Source organism: Notothenia rossii (assembly GCF_949606895.1).
Source record: "Notothenia rossii genome assembly, chromosome: 1".
NCBI lineage: Eukaryota > Metazoa > Chordata > Actinopteri > Perciformes > Nototheniidae > Notothenia > Notothenia rossii.
In genome coordinates this window covers 81997332-82025074 of record NC_136912.1, presented here as the reverse complement: position 1 = coordinate 82025074, position 27743 = coordinate 81997332, and the positions used below count along the sequence as shown (strand labels likewise).

Below are 27743 nucleotides of genomic sequence, written 5' to 3'. Positions count from 1 at the left end.
CAACTGCACAAACAGCAGGTGGCGGTAATAACCAAGGTGTATTCCGTTCAGATGTCTTGGGTCTATAAATGAAGGTGTTTTCTCTTACCAGTCACTTAAGCATTTGATATACTACCAGTCCTGCAAACGCCAGCATATTTCCTAAACAACAAAGGGGAAAACCATTAACATGGTTTAAAAAGAGGGTCGAGCAGAGGACAACATCCCCGCCCACTTCCTGACAGCAGATCACGCGGCCTCACTGTTTTGGTTCTTAGCTTGGACAGGCGGGGCAGAGATGGCGGAAGACTGGAAGTCGGGTTAGCAACTCCTACCTCCGAGGTAGAGCTTCTTAGTATAACATACCATATTGGAGTTATCGGGAAAGCTGGCAGCTTTCTACGGTACTCTATTCCGTCCGGAGGACATGGAGATATCGGCAGAGGAAGAGGAGGAGGAGCGCAGGTGAGTGACAGCCTGGGGTGGTGACCCGGCTAGCTGTGCTACGAGAGACCATTGATAAAAAGTAAACCAACTAACTGTAATATTTAGAACCAACTTGATGGTTTAGCAAAGACCACATGTGATAGCATTTGAAGCGGCAGCTTACTTTAACTGAAGCACTGTACCAACGTTGGATAGCCAACTCCCAACGGTAGCATGCTAGCTAGCTAGGATACTGGTGGATTAACTGTAATGACGATCGAGTGCTAGTCGCAAAGCTAGGCTAGGCTAACCTGACTACTTTAAGCAAACGGCATTAAATAGCTGCGAGGCGTGTCAACTTGCCTTGAATCAAAGACTAACTGAAGAATCAAAAAGTGAAAGTTTGGTTGCATTTTGTTCGCTAATATACAGGGCATTTTAACAGCGCTAACTGAAAGCTAACACCTACTGTAGCTGCTAACAGCTAACCGTAGCTGTCAGATGATGTTTACGCCACGCGAGACGTCGCTGCTTGTGCCAGATATTAACTTAATTGATATGTATGATTTCGGCAAATGTATCAAGCTATGTACTTGTTTTACAGTGAAATAATATATAAATCATGTTAGATGACTATACGATTACTGGAAGAATTTGTTTAAGAGGAAATGCTGGAGATGTTTACTAAATGTCTACAAAGTGGTGCCGAAAGAGACTCTTATGAGTGAATGATGCAAATATAGTTTAGTTTCTAAAATCCGTATATTTAGTATGGCATAATTTGTATTTTACAACCAAATGCAAACATTGAATGTTACATACAGACAGACCACTATTGTTGGGTAAACCATAGGCTGTATGGATAAACCCATTATGCTCTCTACGAGGAGAATGTTCTCAAACATTCAGCAGCCTTTCTGTTCCCAATTTACATGATTTGATTTGACTAGTTGGCTAGGTAGCTGAACTCGTGATGCTGCTGCCTAGCCCTGCTCGGTTTTAGAAAATGAATAAGAAACAGTTGGCGTAAGTAAGACTGTGTAGTTTAGAGTAAGTCAGTTAGACTACACGACTGCATTGTCCAAGTCAATTTGGCATTTTCTCTGTCATGGATTTATTACAGATCTTAATTTTAAATGATCAATTTTTATACAATGATATAGGTATGGGGGGCTGGTTAATTTTAAAATGAATTCAAACAGACAACACCTGCTCAAGTATAGCGTATGACCTGTTAAGTTATCCTGTCCACAAATAATTCCTCCTCATGTGTTGGTGTACTGACAACAGATTATTTTGCAGTGTTTCCCACAGAATTTGATTCTACTTGTGGGGGCACCCAGTTCTCCCACTTAAAAAGATGAGAGGCCTGTAATTTTCATCCTAGGTGTACCTCAACTATGAGAGACAAAATGAGAAAGAAAAAAAAATCCAGAAAACCACATTGTCTGATTTTTAAAGAATTTATTTGCAAATTATGGTGGAAAATAAGTATTTGGTCAATAACAAAAGTTCATCTCAATACTTTGTTATATACCCTTTGTTGGCAATGACAGAGGTCAAACGTTTTCTGTAAGTCTTCACAAGGTTTTCACACACTGTTGCTGGTATTTTGGCCCATTCCTCCATGCAGATCTCCTCTAGGGCAGTGATGTTTTGGGGCTGTCGCTGGGCAACACAGACTTTCAACTCCCTCCAAAGATTTTCTATGGGGTTGAGATCTGGAGACTGGCTAGTCCACTCCAGGACCTTGAAATGCTTCTTACGAAGCCACTCCTTCGTTGCCCGGGCGGTGTGTTTGGGATCATTGTCATGCTGAAAGACCCAGCCACGTTTCATCTTCAATGCCCTTGCTGATGGAAGGAGGTTGTCACTCAAAATCTCACGATACATGGCCCCATTCATTCTTTCCTTTACACGGATCAGTCGTCCTGGTCCCTTTGCAGAAAAACAGCCCCAAAGCATGATGTTTCCACCCCCATGTTTCACAGTAGGTATGGTGTTCTTTGGATGCAACTCAGCATTCTTTCTCCTCCAAACACGTCTACCGGTAGTTGAGTTTTTACCAAAAATTTGTATATTTTTTTTTTATATTTTGGTTTCATCTGACATTCTCCCAATCCTCTTCTGGATAATCTAAATTCGCTCTAGCAAACTTCAGACGGGCCTGGACATGTACTAGCTTAAGCAAGGGGACACGTCTGGCACTGCAGGATTTGAGTCCCTGGCGGCGTAGTGTGTTACTGATGGTAGCCTTTGTTACTTTGGTCCCAGCTCTCTGCAGGTCATTGACTAGGTCCCCCCGTGTGGTTCTGGGATTTTTGCTCACCGTTCTTGTGATCATTTTGACCCCAGGGGGTGAGATCTTGCGTGAAGCCCCAGATTGAGGGAGATTATCAGTGGTCTTGTATGTCTTCCATTTTCTAATAATTGCTCCCACAGTTATTTCTTCACACCAAGCTGCTTACCTATTGCAGATTCAGTCTTCCCAGCCTGGTGCAGGTCTACAATTTTGTTTCTGGTGTCCTTTGACAGCTCTTTGGTCTTGGCCATAGTGGAGTGTGACTGTTTGAGGTTGTGGACAGGTGTCTTTTATACTGATAACGAGTTCAAACAGGTGCCATTAATACAGTTAACAAGTGGAGGACAGAGGAGGCTCTTAAAGAAGAAGTTACAGGTCTGTGAGAGCCAGAAATCTTGTTTGTTTGTAGGTGACCAAATACTTATTTTCAACCATAATTTGCAAATAAATTCTTTAAAAATCAGACAATGGGATTTTTTTCTCATTTTGTCTCTCATAGTTGAGATATACCTAGGATGAAAATTACAGGCCTCTCTCATCTTTTTAAGTGGGAGAACTTGCACAATTGGTGGCTGACTAAATACTTTTTTGCCCCACTGTATATAAATAATAATAATTTTTTTTTTTTTTATGAGATCCATTTGTGGCGGACGATATTTAATTGTGGCGGCCCGCCACAAATAAATCAATGTATGGGAAACACTGTTTTGTGCCATTGCTGCAGATATGCGAGTAGATGTCAAAACACATTCAGTTGACTGCTAACATAAGGGGAAAGGGGCTTTATTGCTCCTACTGGATTTGACCTGATAATTGTGTTTTGTAAACAACACTTTTTAGAGCAAAAGATTTCCATCGCCCTGTAGTAAAGTTCCATTTGACTCACTGAAGTTACGCATCGTGAGCAACAGACTTATAATTTTTTGTTATGGGAATCAATGGCAATTTCCTCCATATTAAACATTATGTGTGGTCTGAAGTATACTGTATCAACACTGAGTTAGTGGGAACTCCCAAGCTTATTCTGTACTTGTAGCTCTTGTAAACATTTTGAATCTAGATAGATAGGGAGTAGGTGTCTATGTATGTATGTATGTATCTGTTTTGTAAGGTTTAGATGTGATGATACTGCAAAAACATTTATTCAGGGTCAGCATTCCTGCTTGTTTTTAAGATTATCTTTACTAAACTACTTTTTAAATGAGTAATGATTTAAACCACAACACTGCTTACACCAGCACTTTTTTTTTACATCCTTCCTCATTCCTAAAGTTCCTCTCTCACTCCGTTTAACTCTTTCCTTGCTGCCCTGTTTTTTCCCCACAGGAAGGAGCAATGGAAGCTACTGTCCAGCCTGAAGACCACAGTGGAGGGTCTCGTGTCTACCAACAACCCCAACGTGTGGTCACGTTACGGCGGCCTACAACGACTCCACAAGGACATGAACAACATCCTGAGCCATGGACTGAAGAATGAGCAGGTCAGACTTCCTGACTGATGCCATGCCTTCTTTTGTATTTATTCTCATGTATTCTCTTTCCAGTGTTATTTTCTTCTAACATTTTGACAAGTATTTTTCCATCATCAATTGACTTCCTGAAATATGGGGAAAAAACCTTTATCAATGGGATGCACTCGCATTGCATAATGGCCTATTGTCTTGTATTCTCTGTAACTGGGTCATGCTGGTTTTGTGCTGCAGGTGTACTACAAGCAGAGAGACTACTGGCCGTTTGTGTGGTGTGTTCGCTACATCAGTCCCAACCTCGCCTCGCACGTTGAACAGGTATTGTCACAGCTAGCATAATGCAGGGTGGTATTTCAATATTTTCAACTTCAGCATTCAAATCTCTTGACTTTTGTCACTGGAGGTGAACATATGTGTACATATGTCTAAACACTGCTATCTTTTTTTGAGAGCTGATCTGCCTGTCAGACAAAACAATGCTTCCTTTTTTGTTAAACTATATGCAAAGTAAATACCTGATACATTTCACACTTTCAAATACCTGCAACAAAGTCACTTCCCGTCCTGGATGACCTGTTTGTGTTATCTAGAGTCTAGTGTTTGTGTTGTACCAGTACTCTCAACAAGGAAAGGGACGCATAATCAAATAAACGTATTATCTTCCTTACGCCCTCAGTTACTTACCAGCAGACGCTCACCACGTATAAATCATCATGTCACTATTGGTTTATGATATCTAAGCCTGTTTTAAGTTTTGTGCTGATATATTTGAGCTCACTCTTCATCGTAAACCTGTCCCTTCACCACCAGCCAATTGCCTTTTTTAGATGATTTTAAATGAAGTGTCAGACAGACTGGGCTGCAAACAAACAGCAGTATGTTTAGAGTAAATACCGAAAATATTTGGAACAAGATCCAATTATACTGATTGTTGTGCTGTTTGATTACTAAACATTGTTGGAAAAGTAATGATAAATGAGGACATCAAATCTCCCCTTTCACAATATACACCCATTTCAATTGTCTGTCTTTCTCTTCCTCTGTGTCTGTCCACAGTTCGGTCACCTGGAGCCGGTGCTGAGCAGCGGGATGAGGAATGCTGGGGAGAGCTACAAGGCCGAGCGCTGGCTCCTTCACAGCTTACAGGTTCACATGCTGTCTGCTCAGCTCAGACCTCTGCTCCGCCATATGGGACATACGAGTAAATACTATAATGGTGAGTTATAAAGGTCACAAAGGGCCACATCAATGTAAAGTTTAATTTGGAAGGCATTGGGGGCAAGTGTAAACTAAAGTAAGAAACAGCTCAAATACATGTTTCTTTGTTTTTCTATCCTTCTAATAACTTAAAAATGATCTCTCTCGTTACCTAATCTGCTCACCTTTCTTTGTCGGCCTCTTTGTTTATCTCCGTATGTCCTTTGCTGACTTTCAGGTCATGCCTTTATGCTGAGTGAGCCTCATGTGACCGCCATGTTCCAGTGTCTGGAAGCCGTGGAGCAGAATAACCCCAAACTGCTTGCCCAAGTAGACACCTTTGGGGTGGGTTTTGCAAAAATGACTGACTATCTAATCAATTATTGTTATTTTGTTAATAATTAATAAAAAACAAAGTGTTATATCACTGCATTCATACTAGAAAGGGGTATTGAATATAACAACAAATCCACTGTTTTGGTCTAGAAATATGTGATTTGTTTTCTTTAAATAAAAGATAAATGTAATGTGCACATTTGGGAAAAGGCTTTCTATTCTTTACCTCTCCCCTTCCACCATCCAGCTGTCCCCTCTGAAAGGCCCAACCTGTCTGGGCCTATTGAAGAGCCAGAGCCTGTGTGTATTGCCTGGAGCTGGTGCAGCTTGGAGAAGCGCAGACTCGGCTCCCAGAGGAGAATCTCTAAATCGCAGACTCACCACTTCCAACTGCTCGCTCCGAGAAGAAGTCGCTACCAGGCACAACTCTGGGAGCACTATGGGAGTCGGACCCCAAAACAGCAATAGCACAAGTAAGGGAAGGGCTAATGGGGGAAAAAGTATAGGTTCAAATCCATGTTCATCCTTGTTAAAAATGAAATGAGTGTAGAAGATTGGAAACACTTGATATGTTGATCGTACATGTCTATTTATGAAAACGGAAATGAAATCTGGCTAAACATGGTGACCACTTTGGGTCATGGGGGTTCAAATCTGGAGCTCCGTTGTTAAATTATTTTGTATCATCTCGGTTGGCACTTATTTTTAGAAACATACATTTAAGCTAACCTTTTCACAATTTTTTTTTAGATCTCGGTACACACTGTCGTATTGGACCAGTGTGTTTGTTTCTATTTATGATAAGGATAGTTGTACATTCAGTTAAGCAAATGAAGAGAAGATGGTGTAATCGGTACATACAGATCTAGAGGGCAGGATTGGAGGAAAGGCCCTATGAATGCACCACAGTTTGTATGTGAATAGCTCGACTGACTTAACCATACAGAGGTCTGATTGTTTGTGCACAAGGTCAGTTATTGAACAATGTGTTGATACAGCCTCGAAAAGTCAATGTCCTGAACTGCTTGTGCTTACTTAAACAGATACAACTGTTTCAGAGTGGTTTCCATTAAGTATCTCATAGGAACAGAGAAGCATCCCTGTGACCTTTTGTCATGATCCATCTCACCTTATCTCTCCGTTCTGTTGCAGACCCTACCTCCAGCAGCACGGGGGCTCCCTGGTTGTGTGTGTCCCGGACAGGGGAGAGCGAGCGAGGGGTGACGCCACCTCTTGGCCCCGGTTCGATCCCTGGCACCTCCCTCTCCGAGTCCCTCTCGCCCGCCTCCTTTCAGCCCGATGCCGGGGACTCCTGTGACTGTGACTATGACGACGGTCCGGAGTATCTGGCTATCGGTAACCTGGGGCAACGCAGCCGCTGTGAATCCCAAAGCTCCACCCACAACAGCGAGGTGGACTTTACCCCGGACCTGTCCATGCAACGGGGTCCTCTAGCCCCGCCCCCACCGAGACGCTCCTCTTTCTCAGAGGGTCAGAGGGGGCCGGGCCGGGGGTCCCGAGGACACACCCGCTCCTTATCTGACACGGGGATCAATCAGAAACCCAGGAATGGTAAGTCGACTAAATATGTGTCACTCTTTTGACATTATCAATGTGTGTCACTTGTGTTGTATAACATAAAAGGTTTAATTTTAGCATTAAAATATTTGATCATAAATATCCTCATGCATTTGTGCATTTAGGCCGCAATCCAACATTTCTGCATATTCAAACTGCAACAGGAGATATGATGGGGGTTCTGGTTCAGATCACCTTGTTGATATGTAATGATAAAAGAGAACATAGCCTACTTACTGGAGTGGTGGTGAGCCCCCGTTTTTAGAGAGTTTTTAGCTGGTTTATTTCTTCCTCAACGCACTGATGCATTGCTTTGTGCTGCATGTTTACAGATTAAAGTGTTATGGTAGGAAGAACTTGTAAAAATCATTTTTAATCTGTTTTATGGGCATGTGTTCTATTGTGGAGTTGTATTCATTTACAGTTTTAAAGAGATGTAAGGCTTCAGTTTCTGTCAGGTGAGGGAAAGACCTGATTTTCAATTCCTTTTCTGTACAATGTTTGGGGAGATTTAGATGGAGTCCATGAAAGTTTTCGAGTACGTGTGGCTCTGTAAAATGTGGTGAGCCCACGTTCTTTCCCCAAGGTGCCAACTTCCTATTTGAAGATTTAAAAAGTTTCCGAATTAACATCTCTATTTTCTATGCTCACTGTCTCCCCCTCTTTGCCTGAGGTAATTGCTCTCCTTCTGCTCTATATCTCTCTTTCTCCTGTTGTATTCGAAGGAGGGGGCCATCGAAAAATCACCATAATAATAGAAGATCCGGTGGCAGGTTGGCAGTGCAGTTCCACTGTGCTCCCTCACTATACCCCCCTCCCCACTCCCTTTTCCTTTCACCTCTGCATGCTGATGAACTCTTTCCATTCCTTTTCCTTTCAAGTCTTGCCATCAGCTCCTTATATGTGCTTTTGTTGTTTAAAAAAACTGTTTTGGTTTGTCAAATGAGCCATTCCAGTGTCGTGTTGGTTGTTTAGGCACACATTCTTCATGACCACTCAGTGTTTTGTTGACATTATCATGCAAGTTCTATACAAACTGTGTTTAAACGTGATCATTTCATTACACATTACAGCTGTGCTAGTCGGTATAACTGATGTACTGCCATTGTGATTTAAAGTTGTCCCTAAAACAAACATTTAATAATGATAATAATAATACATGTAAATAGCAAAGCAGATGCTGTCCTGTATGTGTTAGATGTACAGTATGTGGACATGCCTTGAATAACATTAATACATCAAGTAAAACTCTTCTTTACAAACCTGTACATAGAAGTGTATCACTTTCTATGAGCCGAGCACACATCTGGAACATGTTATTGCTGTAAATATTATTCATTTAATTGTGTAAAGTCAAAACCGAGGTTGCATTATTTCTGCAGCCTTATCTGTACATCCTTAATTACAATAGTTACAATGACAAGGGTCAAAAGTCATGTTTTTGTTGACGCATGTGATAAAATGAACCATCCTCATGGGTTTTATTGATTGTTTGCCTGAAAAACAACGATAAACTCCAAACGTTTAACTTGCTTTGTGTATAGATGATGATGCATGTTCCCATCCATTTGAAAGTGTTCATTTGAGTGATTCTGCGGTCAGGAGATAAGAGGCCTCTAACGTGGACCATTTGTCTCTTAGAATCGGCAGGGCAGGACTGCTGTATAAAGAACTACAGCCCTTTCTCACCCCAGCGCAAGGATGTCAGCACTCCCAGTTCCCTCTACATGGAGTCCCGTGAGTTTTCTGTTTACGTTTAAATGTTTCACAGATCTGCTATAGCTATTTAAAAATGAGTGCAATTATAGAAGGCTGCTCTTGTCCTGTATTTACTACATATTCAAGAACGATTTTAGCTAGAGAAATGTTATAGCATATTTAAATGTGTGAGGAAATTGAACAGGAAAACTGACATGAGGTGTAAGAAAATACATGTTTCAGTTCCTGAATGTAAATGTATCCTGCGAATCAGCCGGTCAATAGACACGACCCACTGGACCTGAGCAGAGGCCTGTACTACGAAGCTGGTTCAACCTAACCTGGATATGTTTGAGTTAGCCGGTTGGCCTAATCCAAAACATACGCGCTCTCGCTAAACGGTACTACAACGCGGGTTATCAAGTGGATCGCTCAAGCCAGCCGTGTCCTATCTAGTTAGGTGCGCGTTCACAGGAAAGGGGTGGTATTTGGAGCATTCGACCAATCACAAACATGGAGAAGCATAATGACAGCGCAGCGTCATACTTCCTGAATGAAAAGTCAATTATAATATTAGACATATGAACTGAAGAAGTTAAACCTTAAACATCCATGACGTAACACTGTATCCAGGATAAAAGCCACATAGCTGCACCTGCAAGGTGAATACAGCTGGTAAAAGAAAAAGTGTTTGCGTACATTAACAGGTTTATGATATCACTGCCCCGTCTAAGACACGAGTGGATCTGACTTTAATTACATTTGTCTCGAGTGTTTCGTCAACTTAATGTGTTGCTTAAAATAATACTTCTGCATACAGTATGTGACACTGAGTGCTGCACGGGCAGACACGGCTCAGCTGACTCAGATAAGGAGATGTATGATACATTATGATGTGATATGACTGTACTTAATGTTACTCTGATCCGGTTACTTATGTTGTGGCAGATATTTAATTAAGCTTTCTTAATGCTAATGTTTTAATAGTCAGATTGCTCTGAAGGTTGGAGGTGATATTCTATTAACGTTCACACAGTCGGTGATTTTTACCGGCCGTCTTTCCTGCAACGGCAGCTTTTCTGTATTTCCTTTCTCCTGTAATATGACTTGATCGCTTTAAACTCCGCACACTGAGCTCTGATTGGTCAGCAGGCAGTGCTTTCACTGAGTTGAGCTCTTAGCCTGCAACCTAACCTGCTCCGGGGCAGGTTAGCCGCACAGCATAGGTTACCATGGAGATCTAGCCTGCTAAAAAGAGAACCAGCTTCGTAGGACCGGAAACCCAGAGTTTTCCCTGAAGTTAGCCGGCTAAGCGAAAATCTTGCTTCGTAGTATACCCCCCAGAAAATTAATAGAAAGGTTAATTCAGAGTGTCTGTTATGGAGATTTGATGGGTTGCATTATAAGAAATGCAGTTTGCTTTGGTCAAGCTTAGACCATATTCCCTTTGCTTAGTTTTAAACTCTGTTTTAAAGGCATCTTTTTTTAAACAAACGGCTTTGACAGCTAACACAGATTTATAAAATACATCCAACAATAAACACACACACACTTTTTTCTTACAGTTTCTGTTTTGTTTAATGGTGTTGTGTATTTTCTGCCAAATGTTATGTTTCTTCAGATGGGTCCCAGTGCAGCATTGTTTCTGATGGGATGTTCAGGAAGCCGTCGGAGGGTCAGAGCCTCATCAGCTACCTGTCGGAGCAGGACTTTGGCAGCTGTGCTGACCTGGAGAAGGTCCGTGCTTTAACTCCGTCTGACCAGAGTCGTGCTGATTGGTCAATCACTAACTTGGAAAAAATCTGATTATTTACACTTTTCACACAAATTCATGCATTTCAAAGTGATTTACAAATACAAAACTCTAGTGTTAAAAATCCACTGTGATAATATAATTAATTATATAAATAATCATGCAGCGTTAGCCTCCTATTGCATCCGTTGATGGTGTAGTCTCCTCTGATTGATTCACAATTTTCATTTGCTTTATAGGAGAACGCTCATTTCAGCATCTCAGAGTCGCTTATTGCTGCCATCGAGCTGATGAAGTACAACCTGCGGCGTCAGCAGGAGGCGGGGGAGGAGGAGGGGGACAGCGACAATGAGATCCAGCAGCTCAAACAGAAGATCCGCCTACGAAGGCAGCAGATCAGACGCAGCCGCCTGCCGCCCTGCGCAAACTCCCAGCAGCGTAAGGCAGCATGACGGTCCTCTGTACAGACGCATCATGTAACAGTTTATTTTTTAAAGTGCTTCATTGACTAAGAAATGATCAGAGGATTTACCATTTTATGGTCTATTAATAGTATGTGCTATTACTTATGAGACATTAATTGAAAATGTTGTATCTCAGTAACTTTCACAAATGTACCTAATAAGAATTAGTTGGAGCGTAGATAGCTTCTTCCTCAGATTGATTAGTCAATGTTGTATTTGAACTTTTAATCAAACACAAATGTCTTACATTCCAGACTTTCTTACCACCTTTATTCATACCTTAAAACCACTTTGAGGATTATTTCTTCCCAACCAGGACTAATGGGGCCAGGCTTGTCAGTTGGTTTCAGTTTAGCATACCTTTCCAGTTAGCTATATCATAATGTATGGTACGATAATGAACAAAACAGGTTAAATATTTCTATATATTTTATTTCTTAATCTGGGAAATCTTTGAATCAAGGTTCAAGGTTCTTTATTTAGTCATACGAACATCAATGAAAATCTTGTGTCACAGGCTTCTCCAACAGTGCAACACAAAACACAGATAAACAGAAAATTTAGTGCAAGTAAATAGTAATAGAAAAAGAAAAATAGTTTAAAAAGTGAAATAGTGCAATAAGAGTCTATATGCAAGTTATTGAAATATGATATATAGGTAAATAGATACATATTTTTCAAGTAGCAGCCAGATGAATATTAAGGATGTTGTTTCAACTGTTCAGGTGTTTAACAGATTTAGCTTCAACAGTTCAGGTGTTTAATCTGTGATGTTCGTGCTAAAGTATGCAAACGACAGCTCATGATTGCTGGGATGATGAGAACATTCTAACAGCTTATCCTTTGTTTCTCTATGGTCCTTTGTTTAATCGCTTCTCTCTCTCTCTCCTGCAGTTTTCCACTCCACTGACAGCGGGGGCTCCAGGCGGAGCTCTCAGGACTCGTACCAGGGCCTCTCTGACTCCGGCTCAGCAGAGGAGGTGGAGGAGTGCGAACTGCAAGGTAGAGAGAGGGAACACCACGACATATTATCACTCTTTGTTTTTTCAATTCAACGGTTTTACCTTCCAGCTGCTGTCAAAACATTTTTGATTCAGTTTTTTATATGCAAGAGTTCTTCCAATAACTAATGTTTCTGTGTGAATGAATTTGTTTCTATTATACTCTTGTTACATAATCATTATCACCACTCTTCTTCATTTTGCTCACCAAGCATGTTACATTTGAACTATAAACACTGAAGTTCAAAGGTCGCAGAATGGCAGCCTGTAAATGTTTTTATTACTGTTAGATTTTTTACAGACTTTACAATCATAAGATGTTAGTGTTGTTTTGTCTTACAAATGGTTACTGCAATTGACTAATCAATAACATATGAAGATATCAAGGCTGCACCAAATGTCATTTATTTTATATCTGTTGCCTACATTGAGGTTTTAGAATTAAAAAATGTTGGGGGATTAATCATCATCCTCATGATGTGAATTTCTAAATAACATTTCCGACGCAGCCACCATTCAAATCTAATTCCACAAATGGCATAATAAATGCACTTGCTCAGCAATCGGTTGTTAATTTAAGATTCAAACAATTTTAAATTAAATTTCATAAAATATTTGGTACAGCCCTAACATTTGTTGCTTTGATGTTTTTAACATGTGTTGCGATATATTTACACATGTGCATGTTCTATATGTTTTTTGTTTGACCGTGTTTGTTATGAACTTTACTTCTCAGTACTCGGTCTGAGCATGCACAGTTAGTCACATAATGAAGCTGTATAAGCAGGGGTGCACATAACCTGTTTGCCCTGGTTCTCAAAGGAGCACCTGGAGATGTTGCTTGGTGCGCATCTTTAAAATGAAACAAACTGGGCCTTTTGAGGGGTTCTTGACTTTGTGAACAGGGGGGGGGTGCGCTAGTGAGCACGCTCATGAACTGTTCGCTGTTCACTGTATGCCTCGCAGCAGGGTTACTGTGTGGAGCACCTAAAGCAGACCCTTCACGCGATATCGAGGGGTAGAGCGAGGGATCGCAGATGCCGTCGTGCTCGTGGACGGATTAATAAAATGAAACCCAAATTCTACTGTGGCAGCCGTTAATATACCTGGGCCCGCCCAAGTAAAGTCTGTGGGAAACCCTGCTATCTTACCAGTTCTTATGCAACTCGCAAATATCTCTCTCTGTCTCTCTCTTCTCTCTCTCTCTCTCTCTCTCTCTCTCTCTCTCTCTCTCCTCTCTTTCTCTCTCCTCTATTTTCTCCCTCTCTCTCTCTCCTCTCTCTGTCTCTCTCTCTCTCCTCTCTTTTCTCTCTCTCTCTCTCAATGTTGGTGCGCAAATGCGCTTTTTTTCAAATGATCCGGTTCTCCTTTTTTGGCGGGGGGTGCGGGGGGTGTACTGGGCGCATGCGCACCAGTTATGTGCAGCCCTGTGTATAAGAGCATGATGCCCACATGTACTATGTACTGCGTACTAGTATACTGTTTGTTTGCCTGCGACACTGACATACCGCTCTGAGGATGGTTTCAAATGTTTGTGCGTGTGGTGCTGAGTGTTAGTTTCTGTCTCTCAGATGGCTGTGAGGGACAATCCCTGCTGGCGGTGTCTCAGAACGGCCTCTCCCTGTCCCTCGCCTCACTCTTCACAGGTATCTGCAGGCTGGACGAGGGGGCGAGGCTCCACAGCTTCAAAACAGACAGTTTACTGTGAGAGGAAGGCGATGGCCCGACTTCAAACGGAGAATTTCTCCCGTTAATCCTCCCAATAAACTGAATGACACTTCAACCGTAACTTTTGCAAGTTACTGTTTAAAGCTTATCTTATATCTTTCTTGAATCCTAGTTATTGGTTATGTTCAATTGTCTGGAAATGAACTATAGGAAAAAACTCCCAAACTATCACATTGGACTGCGGCTTTCACTTTTGATTCTGCATGACTGTAATGGAGGTCATGCGGTCTCAACCTCAAGTAAGGAAACGTACTAAATTGACAGCCAAAAGACCCACAAACAGTTTTTGCAAAGGCATAACAAAATACTAATAATGTTTTAATTCCTTTGATTTTGGGTTGGCGTTACATAAACAAAAGCAATGTTCAGTTGCTGTATTCCTCTGATAACATATCTGATATAATCCATCCATAAGAAACCTACTTTAATCTTACTTTGTATTGGGCAAATAAAAAGCTGTAATTGTACTACAGTGTTATTCGGATGCAAAAGATTATTTTGATATGACTCCAGTATCATCGATTATTATTCTAAGCAGGGCGGGGGAGTAATGCGAGCGTTCAGTTTGGAGTCGAGCCACCGGCCTGTCCTCGGCTGAATGGTGCGCTTGGCTGTTTGTGTTGGTGCTTGTTGTTCGGTGCTGCAGAGTTTTGGTGGACGAATATGCCTGTTAGAGTTTAGGGAGGCTCCTTCTGTGGCAACAGTAACTACAGGGGTTAATCACTTATTCATTCATCAATCCATCCCATTATTCAGCATTTCAAATCTGACTCTGGTGAGAATGAAGCGTGAGTGCTGTCAAATACACATCCTAACTGTTCCTTTTTGAAGCCTGCCCAATGTTAACAGTTCATTCTGTGTCGGTTTATGACATTTAGCTGATTTTGGCTCAGGCAAAGGGATTATTTGATCTAGGTCACACAGGCTGTTTTTTATGAACATAATACAACATAATAATGCATGTTCCTTAAAATTATTCTTGTGGGTGATGGTCCTCTGAAAGCACCAGCAGTTTAAAAAATATTTAAATAGAGAAAGTTTGTCAGAAATATATTGAATTTAGTCAGCAGTCTTTATGCCCTCAACCAAATGTAGGAGAAGCGATGTAATAAATGATCACAGAGCATGTTGTAAAAGAAAGAGAAAAAAGCTCTCGTCCAATGCGGGCTTTATTTAAAAACACAAGACCCATGCTCCACTGATAGAAAGAAGCTGCTGTATTCTCACAAGAATTCATGCAGGCGGTCTCCTGTTCTACCAAACCTCTCCTGCTTAGTATCCGTGCCTACATGTTGTTTGTGTTTGTGTGTAACAAGAAAATAGGGCAGCAATGCTCTGCTTATGCTCTTGGCTTTCCTGCATGCTACTTCCTAAATTGCTGTAAAACAAAACAATTATTGTCTTTAACGAGAGATCGTTTCCTTATATTCCTCTTTTTCTCCGTCGCTAATCACATCTCTCTTACAACATTTATTTGAACCAACATTGATCGTTGCTTAGCTGTAGTAAGTAGGTGTACCCCTGTTGAGAAATCACGAGCCGACTGCTGGTACATTTAGCTCTTTTCACGACAAATCCCGCCGTCTTCTGATAGTTGTTTTAAATTCTATTGATCTTAAACTTTTGATTTTAATTCTATTAATTAATAATCTTTTCATAGCTATGGCTGGTGGATAAAATGTGTATACAAATTGCACTCTGCTTCTAAATAGTAAATGTATTTAATTTAACTGTTAAATCATTGTCTTCCAGATGCAGACATTAAGCGCAGCATGAGCTCCAGCAACAGGTCGTTTCTCAGCTCAGAGTCCATGTAAGTAACACAGCCACTTCTTGTTTCCCCTCTAATTATACATAATAATGTAAACATTCTTAAATATGTAATGCTGTTTAATGTTGCTTCGACTTTTAACAAAACATTATGTCCTATTAATTAAAAAAAAAATATATATATTCTTCCTTTGTTTATTTTAGATCTCCCGCCTTCCTCCAGTCTAACTCAGCGGAGTCAGTAGCCATGGGTTTACTCCGGCAGTTTGAGGGCATGCAGCTCCCTGCGGCCTCCGAACTCGACTGGCTGGTCCCAGAACACGACGCTCCGCAGAAGGTACAACATCTTCAACCTCAAACAAGACACTCGACATGCTTGAATAATATAATATAATAAGTTGACTTACAGCAGATAGAACCCCTCCAAAAAAGAGTTAACTTTGAACTCACTCCACTTCTATGCTGCCTCCTAGCTGCTGCCCATCCCCGACTCTCTGCCCATCTCTCCTGATGATGGCGAACACGCAGACATCTACAAGCTGAGGATCAGGGTGAGGGGCAACCTGGAGTGGGCCCCTCCCCGACCGCAGATCATATTCAACATTCATCCCGCCCCCAAGTGAGTTAACCACCTTCATCGACTTGCTCAATTTCTTATTATTTAGTTCTTAATTTCTCTTGTTTTGATCTGCCATTTTAACTTGGTTTCTCATCTTTGTTTATGACACACCCTGCCTGCCATCTTTTATTTGTATATTAGACCACTGTTCTTGCTGTTTGCCCTACAAAATGTATTTTACTGACATGTTATACTCCCTTGAAAGGAGGAAGATAGTTGTGGCTAAACAGAACTACCGCTGCGCTGGTTGTGGCACTCGCATCGACCCAGGTATTAACAAAAATACTCCAGAAGTCAATTTTTTATCAAAGTTTCAGTTCTTGTTTTTAATTTAATTTACCAAGTGCCTCGTTAACACTTTTTCTTAGTTGGTCAGCTTGCCATAAACTTGTTTTCCTATTGCACTTCTCTTTTTATATCAACAATTCTATACAAATATACTTTACTTTACTAATTCCATATTCTTACCTTTACCCCACATGTGTCTCTGCTTTCTGTCCACACTTCAGATTATATCAAGCGCCTGCGTTACTGTGAATACCTCGGCCGTTACTTCTGCCAGTGTTGCCATGAGAACGCCCAGGCGGTTGTTCCCGGCCGAGTGTTGAGGAAGTGGGACTTCAGCAAGTACTATGTCAGCAACTTCGCCCGGGACTTGCTGAGCAAGATCGCAGGAGACCCTCTGTTCAACCCCAATGACATCAACAGTGGCCTGTACAAGAAGAACAAAGCTCTGGAGGTCGTCAGGGTGAGCACAGCCGGATGGAAAATAAGGAATTGTTGTCAGATCTATTTTCTTAAACTTTCTCTGTTTTTTTGTACCACTAGCTAGTAGAAACAGCACCATAATAACACGTTTCACTTCTGTTTATTAAATGAGCTGAACAGCCACTATGTTCTAAAGTCGTCTGCTAAGCATGATGTATCGTAATTATAAACCAGCAAACTTGTGACTGACTTAAAATACATTAGAATGAATAGAGCCATTTATAGCCATTTCTCCTTGAAAACAGACATGTGATTCTGAAAGAGGCACATCCTAATGGACATGGTTTGGCAGGATTGTGCCTAAAGAGCAAGAATGCAATGTTAAACCTTTCATGGAGAGGAGAAAAGGCACAAGATGTTTTTTTTAGTATCTGTCCATGCAGGATATAGCTACTACAAAATCTGAGAAATTAGACACTTGCTCATGTCAGTTAGCTGTCAGGGACAATCATTATCAAACCTTTTAACAGCACAGATGCTGCATTTGCCAGAAAAGCTGAATTGTGTCTGTAGCACTTGAGCAGGCAGTAGTTACCAGCACAGAATGAAACCATAGGAATTAGAATAGGAGGATCAAATCAATGCAAACATATGTTGAGATATAGAGTCTGAACTATGTGGAGACGAGAGGGATCAACAACACAATGTTAGGCAATATGTTCCTGTCAGTGTTTATTAACCAACATGATGCATTTTTTGTTGATTTCTTTTTTATTTTAGGTTTTGAGGGTGCAGCTGTTTCACATGAAAAATCTCTTCAAGACCTGTCGCTTCGCTAAAGAGTAAGAAGTCTGCTTGTACAGGTTTTTGGTTTCACAATAATAATACAAACAAATCTCCCTGCATAGATGGACATAATCAGTGTGTCTATTTGTGTGTGTGTGTCAGGGTGCTGGACCAGTTCGACAGCCTGCCAGGTCACCTCACTGAAGACCTGCACCTCTTCTCCCTCAATGACCTCTCTGCTGTACGCAACGGGGACCTGGCTCCACGAATGAAAGAGCTGCTGAAACATGGCACCTCGCACGCAGCTGGCTGTGTGGTAAGAGGCAGATCAGGAACGTCGCTATCAGAAACAATGCCCGACGTGTTTTGGACGTAATATGGTCTTTATTTACATTAGCAAACATCGCTAGCACTCAGAGCTAACCTGTACTGGAGAGAGTATGTGTAAAGAAGCAGGATATAATAAAGTACTCACCTTGTGGTAAACCTGCAAGAGAAAAAAGCATTTGAGCTCCATACTGTTTAAGAAATAATTCTTGATGTGGTTTTTGTAAGTAATGTGGCGTTTAGTCACGGCAGCATTTAGCTGAGTATCTGTCGGTAGAGTTCTCCTGCATGAGCTCCCCCTTCTTTCTTTTTTTTTTTTAAAGCTACAAACCCAGAATCAGCACTTCTTTAACAGGGCTGAAATAGAGGGGTATGAGGCTTGGCTAGAATGGGTGATCTCTTTGAAGTATTTTGAGCAAAATACTTCATAGACATTTTCTTTGATATATATATATACCTATAGTATTGTAGGAGACCTTTTAACATGAAGAGTTAATCCATCTAATTATTGCAGTGATTTCATACAAAAGTAAAATATTAAACCGGCGACCTACTGCATGAGGAACTGTTGTAATGTCTGCAAACATCCAGAGATTTCCATAATCAAATGTCTGTTTTTCTCTGTCCTTTTTGTTCCTTGAAACTCTTCTAGCTGTGCCAGGCGAAGGGCTTCGTGTGCGAGTTCTGCGGTAACGAGAAAGACATCATCTTCCCCTTCCAGCTGAACAAGTGCCAGCGCTGTGAAGGTGAGCCCTCTCTGCTCGCGGCAGGCCAGGGCGGCCCAAAAGCCCCCTTCGTTTCAGTTCCTTGGAGTGACTGGAACATCTCCAAACATCGTAGGCTGATGAGGGCTCTCTTTAAAGACAGGAGGGAGGGGGAGGGAGGGGAGCCGGGTTTAGAGCGAGGTGTTGATCAGGGAGTGAAGGCTGGAGGTCAAGAGGAAAGGGAGGGAACAGCAGCAGGAGAGAGACAGGAAAGAGGGGGAATATTTCAAGTGTTCACACCTGGAATGTTTGCGAAAGCTTTCACCAGGAGTAAAGGCAACGAGGAAGAGCAGGAGGTTAAAACAGACACAGAATCAGAGGGGGAGAAAGAAGTCAAGTGTGATGAAGGAAATGGTAAAGATGGAGATGATTGTACCCAAGAGAGAGAGAAGCGGAAGGGAAGGGGAAATGCAAGAAAGGAAAGAGTAAACATATTGAAGGTTCTTCAGATTGACAGATTAAAGAAGAACATAGCGGAAGCAGACAGGAGGGACAGTGACAGTGAAACATGCAGCAGCAGGGAGAGCCTAAATGAAGTCGATCAGGATGTAAAAGCACGCTGGAGTGTAACAGGGTTAGCAAGTCTTATCAAGGGTTTCTCCAAAAGAGAGATAGAGGACGAAGGAAAAGCAGAAGTGAAAGAAGAAGAAGAGTCTGAAGAAGAGTCTGAAGAAGAATTTTCAGAGAAAGAAACAGAATCTGTGGAGGAAGGAAAACCCAGCAGTAAGGGGGAGGAGGATTATGACATTTCAGACAAAGGCCAAACAGAGGCAGCTAAAAGAGAGAACTCTTGTGCGGAAAACGTGGAGAAGTTTTCGCTTATGAAATTGTTACAACCCAATCAGCTGTCGGCTGTTTTCTCTAAAAGGAGGAGCAAAGGAAAGGTGGATAGGAGTGAGGTGAAAAGAGAGAGGGACGATGAAAAGGTCCAACCTGAGCCACACGTTATTACCCGGAGTAACTGGAGAGGTCGTAAAACTCGCAAAGCCATGAGAGAATCGAGAGGGAGGAAGGTTGAGAAGGAAGGGACAGACGGGGGGGGAGAGAGTGCAGAGAGTAGTGACCGAGATGATTGAAACGAGAGAGGTGGGGGACGAGAGTAAAAGCAATATGTAGAAAGACAGTACTTCAAGCTTCAAAGGCTAAGTAATGCTGTCACCTTGAATAAACAAATGTAACCCACATCAAATGTAAGTCCACTAAATTGCTGAAGGCTTAATAATTGATGTATCAGCTGGGTAATTATTGCCTTGTCCAGATATGTATGACTTTTGAATGAACAAATATGTTTAGATTAGTTCTAATCGTACCAAGTCTTTTTGGGGTTGACGGAGGTTTTTATCTGTTTTTTATTTTTGACTATTAAGCATCTATGGTCCGTAGATTTCAAATGCTCTGTTGTAGAGCTGCACAACTGCAACTACATCGACAACATGGAGGCAGCTTTGACTTATTTTCTCACTGCCAAACATGTAACAGCCTGCTCAACCGCCACACCAAAGTATGAAGTGTGCTTGGCGCAGTTAGTGTCTTGGCTGTAGTAGCTTCATATTTAGCGAAAGTGGTATTGATTTTTTTTGTATTCTTATTCTTTGCATGAATTGAATTGGGTACCAAACTCTCACAATATTCCTTTAAAGTATGTTACTGTTGTAAGAATATTGAAGTCTAACAAACAGAATAATTGTGCCATCCTACCTCCTATATTTCTTGTGCCTTGTCACATTAAGTACACTTTTTCTACTCTTTCACTTGGCACCGGGTTTGTGCACTGCGGTGGTTTTTGGTATTTCTTGGCTTTTGATTCTGAAGTTTGCACACTTGCTCGGCTGGTGGAGGGTAGATATTAGGCAGCTATGTGGTGGTGGATCCCTTTGTCTGGTGTTGGTGATGGTGTAGAGCTTGATGACTGGTACTCTAATTGTCATCAGAGGTTAGTTTCCTCTCTCTGAGCTATGTTCTGCTTTTGTCTTGGCCACACGGATGGCAAATGATACCTAAGTGGTGTGTGGATCACTCATAAACATTTACATTTCAGTTTGTTTTGGCCATGTTTTTAAGTTTGTTCTGTTACACATGTTCCCCCTGAGCCAGTGGAGGAGTCTTGTTCTATCCTAAACAAATGCTACTTCATCTTCTGACATCAGCAGAAGTGATGTTTCATTTCAATTCAGACTCTTTTACTAGTTTAGAGGAAACATCGCCTATTGTTTTATCCATTTTGTATTTTATTTATTTTTCTGTCAAAGGAAAAATGTCTCATTAACATGAGGTGCCGCGACGTGTCAGTATGAATGTCTATTTATTATTTTAGTTACTTTTATTTAAGTTTCATCTTCCTTTGAACAAATAAAAGCCATTTTCGAAGTTGAGTTGCTTGTCATTTCATCCTACCATCCTCAGACATTTTTAGAAAAAACAAACAAAACAATTTCCGTCGGTTTCTAAGGGAATGAAAGGGTTATAAAGCTCTCTGTTGGCCTCTGGGGGAAATGGGATGTGTCTGAGCAGGTTTAGGGTGTGGTGTGTGTCTCTCAGGATACCCGCCCTCTCACACGAGCCTCCTCCTGCCTTCTGCTGCGCTGCCTTTCCTTTCTGTTCTTTTATACTGTCCTCCTCACCCTGCCTCCATCAGGTCTGATTGTGATTGGCTGTTCTGTTGACACATCACATCTCCTTGTTGGGGAAACTGGTTTTACTGGTTCAAGTTTGTGGACACTGCAGCAATGTTTGGTTTGGCCGATGGGAGCTGCTCCCATGAAAAACGGTTCCTCTTGTAAAGATGACGCGTGTTGTATCTCTGACTCTTGTTTTTGTTCTCCCCTCTACAGAGTGCCATGCGTGCTATCATCGAAACTGCTTCCGGACAGGTAAAGACTGTCCTCGATGTCAGCGGCTGGCAGAGCGGAGGGAGAGGATGGCACGTAAAAACATGGAGGAACAAGAAGATGAGGGAGGTGGGCCTTAGTGCTCGTAACCGAATAAACTCTAAGACGAGAGAAAAGCACAATTCGACCATGATTGTAGTGACTGAACACCTCTCTTTGCGTTCTAATCCTCTGCCTGCGAGACAATACTGCAAACAAATGTTTTGATCTGATCGACTTCCAGATGGTTTAAACGCATCAGCTGTGTTAGTAATGCTACTGTGGATTTTCAGATGCTTTTAGTGTAAGCTAAGCCCCTTTCACACTTGCACGTTACTCTGTGAATAGAGGTAGTCAGCGTAACTTTGAATAGAAGACCTAAGTCGATTTTCCATGAAAATGAAGTGTCTTCTTTCAAAGAGATCGCAAAAAGAAACTTGGCTTTAAAGACAACATTCATTGAATTAAGTTCAGATTGGTTTATAACTCATTCCTAATGTAACTTTATTTAGTTTGATACTCTGGTGACCTCTACTGGCAGTTTCACCAAACCCTTTGTGGCAGTTGTGACAAAGTTGTGGGACAAAGATATACACTTAATTGTTCTAAAGAAAAGTGTAAATGAAAAGTCCCTCTGCCTTACAGGCATATTCCACACTGTCCATGTTGCAGTAACATGTGTGAAAGGGGCTTGAGATGTACTAAACTTCTTGGCACTTTGTTCCTCTGTGGTAACACTAATATATTTGAGGTCTAAGTAGATCAGAAAACAATTATAACCAGTTAAGATATTGTTCCTTCCTACCATTGCAGCTTCTGGCAACTGCTTTACCTCTGGTGATATTGTTGGCTACTGGCTTAGCTGAAGTTTGTATTTCTGAACTAAGGATCTATTTTTAAGAAATATATAATGGCAAGTAAAAAAAGCTTAGATCTAGTCTATATTTTTGACAGCTTTTTCAGTGCAGATACTGTATTTAATCCTGCCCTTAACGTTAATATATTGAAGATATTTAATCAATCCTATTCTTTTCCTCGCTCCTTACTGTCCTGTTTTATACTCTTTTAGCCATGCTGATGTGCCTCTGGAACCAATTAACTTGTACTGGCAGAGCTAGCAGAGTTATTTTGGAAAGAGGAGTTTAAAGAAGGACTTCACTTCTGAGTTTTAGAATCAGTGTTGAAAATATTTTAAATGAAACTGCAAATGCTCCATTTTTGTGCTGCTTTGTGTGAGTGTGAGTTGTGTGTGTGTGTGTGTGTGTGTGTGTTTACAATGAAAAGCTTTGTGAATAGGTGTGCTTGTGTGTGTATGGGCACATGTCTACCTGCTGTACATGCAGCCATGCAGAAATGGTTTGATCCAGCCTAATCAGCACTTATTTTCTAACACGTTTGTCTTTGGAGAGTCGAGTTAATTGCACTGATCCTGTCTGTTGGTGGGGGTGGGGGTGGGGGTGTGAGTTGGGACGTCACTATGGGGATTTTTCCTCATGTTCGTTATAAGAACATGAACCTTCACCGTGAAAAATTCACATGTTAAGCGTTTCAGTCCAAAATAAGAGAGCTACAATTAAATAAAGTAATTATATTAACATGCAGCAAAATCATTACGCATTCATCGCCTTTTCGACTGAACCTCATCGCATTTAAGTTTAAGGTTTTCACTTTCAAATAATTTTGGTCTAGTACAATGGTTTCAAAACGTATTGGCCCTACATTTGTAGCAAGCAGCTGGATAGTTTACCTTTGCATTGCATCGAGTCTTGTAAGAGAGCGAAGCTGATGGCTCGGTAAAACAACCTGCATGCTAGCACCATTAAAGCTCAGTATTTAACAAAGCAGTTTGACCAAATGGTCATTTTGATTTCATTATATCTTGTTTATTCAATCATCTGGTGACCCCCTTAGTGTGGAACCACTGGTCTGATATTCATTTGAGATTGACTTAAAACATCTTATTTTACTTCTAGGACTCAAGTGACTACTATTTGCTCAGTTGGTTAGATTAAAACTCTAGAGTATATTTTTTAATAAATTATATATAAAGTTCAAGCCATAGTTATTAATGGAAGGATATTTTTGAGATTGGCAACACACTGATTAAATCAAACCCTTTACACTGAACTCCAGTTCCAGGTGAAATTATTAATGGAGAGTACATACCATCCTCAACAGGCTTTGCTTTATGTGTACAATCTTTCACGAGGTAAACAAACTCATGAGATCAAACGTAAAGCGGTACATGTGACACGTCCCCAAGCCTCTAAAGACGAGTATTAAAGAGATAAACTGCACCCATGTCTCAGTTTAAACCAGGCTGCTTTGAAAGGAAACACTGAACACTGAACTCTTCAGCTCGCGGCTCATGAACAGCTCCACTGAGAAGCGTCGACTCAGCAGATGGTTTTACTCTTGGACCGCATTTAAATGGAGGTGTGGGGAGGTTTAATGTGCACTACAGATTAAAGTGTCCATTATTCAAATTGTTAATTATTGTTAATATAAATATGATTTGTGTTCATTTGTCTTTTGTTCTGTAAATATGTTCACAATAAAAGAATGGCCGGACTGTTGATGCGGGTTGTTGTTTATTTAACAAGAATAAGCTAATATCATTAAACTGAAGAAGGGAGGCAACTAACATTTATTTTTAATCAGAGCCAAATTTGACTTTTGAGTCCAAAAGAGGAATGGATAAAAGAAAAAAATGAAAATAAGCAAACTCTTTAATATCACTGAAAAATAAAATTATTTAGTTTAGTCCTTATTGGTTATTTAGAACATGACAGTATGCAGTGAAAAGATGCAATACAAAAAAGAAATTACTCTTAATTATTTTGAACTGATATAGTAGACAAAATGGAGGAAAATCCCTGCCTGCTGTATGCAAAACCTTTTTAGTTTACATAACATATACCTTGTAAATGATGATGATTTGTAGTATGCAATAGGTTATAATAAAAGGCAAACCCAAGTACACATTAATGATTTCAGAAACAATTAAAAACAGCTGTAGCCCTATTACCACCAAGTTAGTCGGTGTGTATCTAAATAAAAACTTTTAACAATGATAAAGTTCTCAAGCCTGTACATCATCTACCTTTATAATAATTTGTAATGGCAAGTGAATGAAACTAAACTTGTGACATTTCCGTCGGCCTCAGCTGTAGTATGTTTAGTACTGATCATGGATGTATAATAAAAAGGTGCTGATGGACAAATGTTAGCATGCTAATGCGCTGAACTAACATTGTGAACATGGTAAACGTCACACCTGCTAAACATCATGTTGGCATTGTTATTGTATGCACATGTTAGCAATGAGCTCAAAGCAGCACTAAGACTAAGTGAAGTCTCACACAGCCACCAGTATGGGTCAAAACTCAAAACTGTTTTTGGTATGACACAAAATGGCTACAAAGTCACAGACACCTATATTTATTGTTAAAATTTGTAGTCAAAACTTCATATGATCTCAACAGGCTTTTGCAAGATCCATAAACTCAAATCATTTATTGTCACAGTTTATCACAATATAAGCTGCTACTATGTGTAATCATTTTTCTCAACCAGGCGTTTAACCCTCTAGGTCAGTGTTTCTCAAACTTTTTCATACCAAGGACCACTTAACCAATAAAAAAACACTCGCGGACCACCTAACTCCACAAATATCCAAAATCACATCGTTTTTCTAGAACAGATTACAAATCGCCTGAAAATGGTACAAACAAGTGTCAACATGTATGATGAAGGTGTTGCGCTGGGCTATATTATACAATCGAAAGTGAGACCTAAGCTCGCTCCATTGCGGAGATATTCCCGCGAGAGTGCGGAAAACTTACATTTATTTATTTATTTCAAATGTGAAATGTTACCAATATACTCACGGACCACTAGGGGGCGGTCACGGACCACCAGTGGTCCGCGGACCACACTTTAAGAAGCACTGCTCTAGGTCAGCAGTTCCCAACCTTTTTCAACTCAGGTCCCACTTAAAGGTAGGGTAGGTATTAGATAAGAATGGAGAAACCAGCTCGAGTGCGCCAGAATTTGAAAATACACAACCGGAAAAAATCTGCCTCTTAAATTACATTGCATGACGCTTTTATCCAAAGCGACTTACAATAAGTGCATTCGACCAGGAAGATACAACCTTGAAGAAAACAGAATCATATAAGTACATCAGGTTTCATAGAGCCAAACATTTCAAGTGCTACTCAACTGGCTTTAGATAAGCCAGCCCTTTATTAGTATATAAGTGCTTTGTTAGTGATTCTATCGCTCAAAGTGGAGTCGAAAGAGATGAGTTTTCAGTCTGCGCCGGAAGATGTGCAAGCTATCTGCTGTCCTGATTTCAATTGGGAGCTCATTCCACCATTTTGGAGCCAGGATAGCAAACCCACAAGTTTTTGCTGATGGGAACTTGGGTCCCCCTCGCAGTGCGGGTGCAGCGAGCTGTTTGGCCGATGCAGAGCGGAGTGCATGTGCTGGGGTGTACGGTTTAACCATGTCCTGGATGTAGGGAGGGCCAGATCAATTCGCAGCATGGTACGCAAGTACCAGTGTCTTGAAGTGGATTCTAGCAGTTACCGGAAGCCAGTGAAGGGAGCGGAGGAGCGGCGTGGTGTGGGAGAATGTAGGAAGGTTGAAGACCAGACGAGCCGCTGCATTCTGGATGAGCTGCAGAGGTCGGATGGCACATGCAGGTAGACCAGCCAGGAGGGAGTTGCAGTAGTCTAGGCGTGAGATGACGAGAGCCTGGACAAGAACCTGCGCTGATTACTGGGTCAGCTGGGGACGTATCCTCCTGATGTTGTAAAGCGTGTATCTGCAGCAGCGGGTTGTAGCAGCAATGTTTGCAGTGAAGGACAGTTTGTTATCTTGGGTCACACCCAGATTCCTTGCAGTCTGAGTCGGGGAAACAACAGAGGTGCCGATGTGGATTGTTAGGTCAAGAGTGGGACAATCTTTTCCCGGAAGGAAGAGCAGTTCAGTCTTGTCAAGGTTGAGCTTGAGTAGTTCCTTAGAGACAGCAAGGAGAGCAGTTTCTGTTGAGTGACCTTCCTTGAAACCAGACTGGTGCGGATCCAGAAGGTTGTTCTGATGGGGGTAACAGGAGAGTTGTTTAAAGGCAGCGGGTTCAAGTGTTTTAGACAGGAACGGGAGGAGAGAGACAGGCCTGTAGTTTATAACATCAGACGGGTTGAGAGTGGGTTTCTTTAGGAGAGGGTTTACTCTTGCCTCCTTGAGACTGTTTGGAAAGTGACCAGAAGTTAGAGAAGTGTTGATGAAATGGGTGAGAAACGGTAGAATATCAGGAGCGATAGTCTGAAGGAGGTTTGAGGGGATAGGGTCCAGAGGACAGGTGGTAGGACGGGCAGAGGTAACGAGGGTAAGAACCTCACTTGGAGAGAGAGGGGAGAAGGAGGTTAGTGTGTGGGTGAAGGGAGGGTCTGGTGACCCAGCGGTGAGTAAAGGTGAGTCAGAAAAAGAAGAGCGAATATCATCAACCTTCTTTTCAAAGTGGTTAACAAAGTCGCTTGACAGAAGGGAGGAGGGTGGAGGGGCTTTGGGGGGGTCCAAGAGGTTGGAGAAGATTGAAAATAGTTTTTTGGGATTGGAATAGGAAGATTGGATCTTATCTTGAAAGAAAGTGCTTTTTGCCTGAGAGATGGAAGCAGAGAAAGAAAAGAGGAGAGTCTGATAGGTTAGGAGGTCGTCATGGTGTTTGAATTTCCACCATTTCCGCTCTGCTGCCCGAAGGATGGTTCTATTAGCACGCAGTGCGTCATTTAGCCAGGGAGCAGGAGGGGACTGACGAGCCTGCCGAGATGTGAGAGGACAGAGAGAGTCAAGAGAGGATGAGAGAGTAGAGAGGAGAGTTTCTGCAGCAGAGTTTGGAGGCAGGAGTTGGAACGAATCAGAGGAAGGGAGGGCTGAGGGCACCGATGAGGCAAAGGTAGAGGGGG

General features: G+C 41.5%; 1 protein-coding gene across 4 annotated transcripts; it reads left to right on the top strand.

Annotated features, from left to right (window-relative positions):
* On the top strand, positions 1-24347 carry rubcn (rubicon autophagy regulator). Of its 4 annotated transcripts, none has more exons than XM_079672539.1 (22): positions 1-444; positions 4034-4187; positions 4410-4493; positions 5232-5391; positions 5611-5717; positions 5956-6181; positions 6861-7280; positions 8012-8059; positions 8928-9023; positions 10606-10721; positions 10977-11175; positions 12096-12203; positions 13774-13848; positions 15683-15743; positions 15905-16037; positions 16174-16319; positions 16525-16589; positions 16829-17067; positions 17808-17869; positions 17976-18129; positions 18793-18886; positions 21736-24347. In XM_079672539.1, the coding sequence occupies exons 1-22, from the start codon at positions 407-409 to the stop codon at positions 21870-21872; spliced, it is 2922 nt and encodes a 973-aa protein (XP_079528665.1). In that variant the 5' UTR covers positions 1-406; the 3' UTR covers positions 21873-24347. The 4 variants fall into 4 exon arrangements, with proteins under 4 accessions (XP_079528665.1, XP_079528666.1, XP_079528667.1 ...); XM_079672542.1 differs by lacking the exon at positions 1-444 and adding an exon at positions 482-505; XM_079672540.1 differs by lacking the exon at positions 8012-8059 and having other exon boundaries at positions 3-444.
* The last annotated feature ends 3396 nt before the right edge of the window (positions 24348-27743 follow it).

What these genes read in the sequence shown, in the direction of transcription:
- rubcn (XM_079672539.1), top strand. Translation starts at nt 407, where the DNA reads ATGGAGATATCGGCAGAGGAAGAGGAGGAGGAGCGCAG. An exon ending in TACGAGTAAATACTATAATG is followed by an intron (nt 5,392 to 5,610) that starts GTGAGTTATAAA and finishes GCTGACTTTCAG; the next exon opens with GTCATGCCTTTATGCTGAGT. An exon ending in GGAGGAGTGCGAACTGCAAG is followed by an intron (nt 12,204 to 13,773) that starts GTAGAGAGAGGG and finishes TCTGTCTCTCAG; the next exon opens with ATGGCTGTGAGGGACAATCC.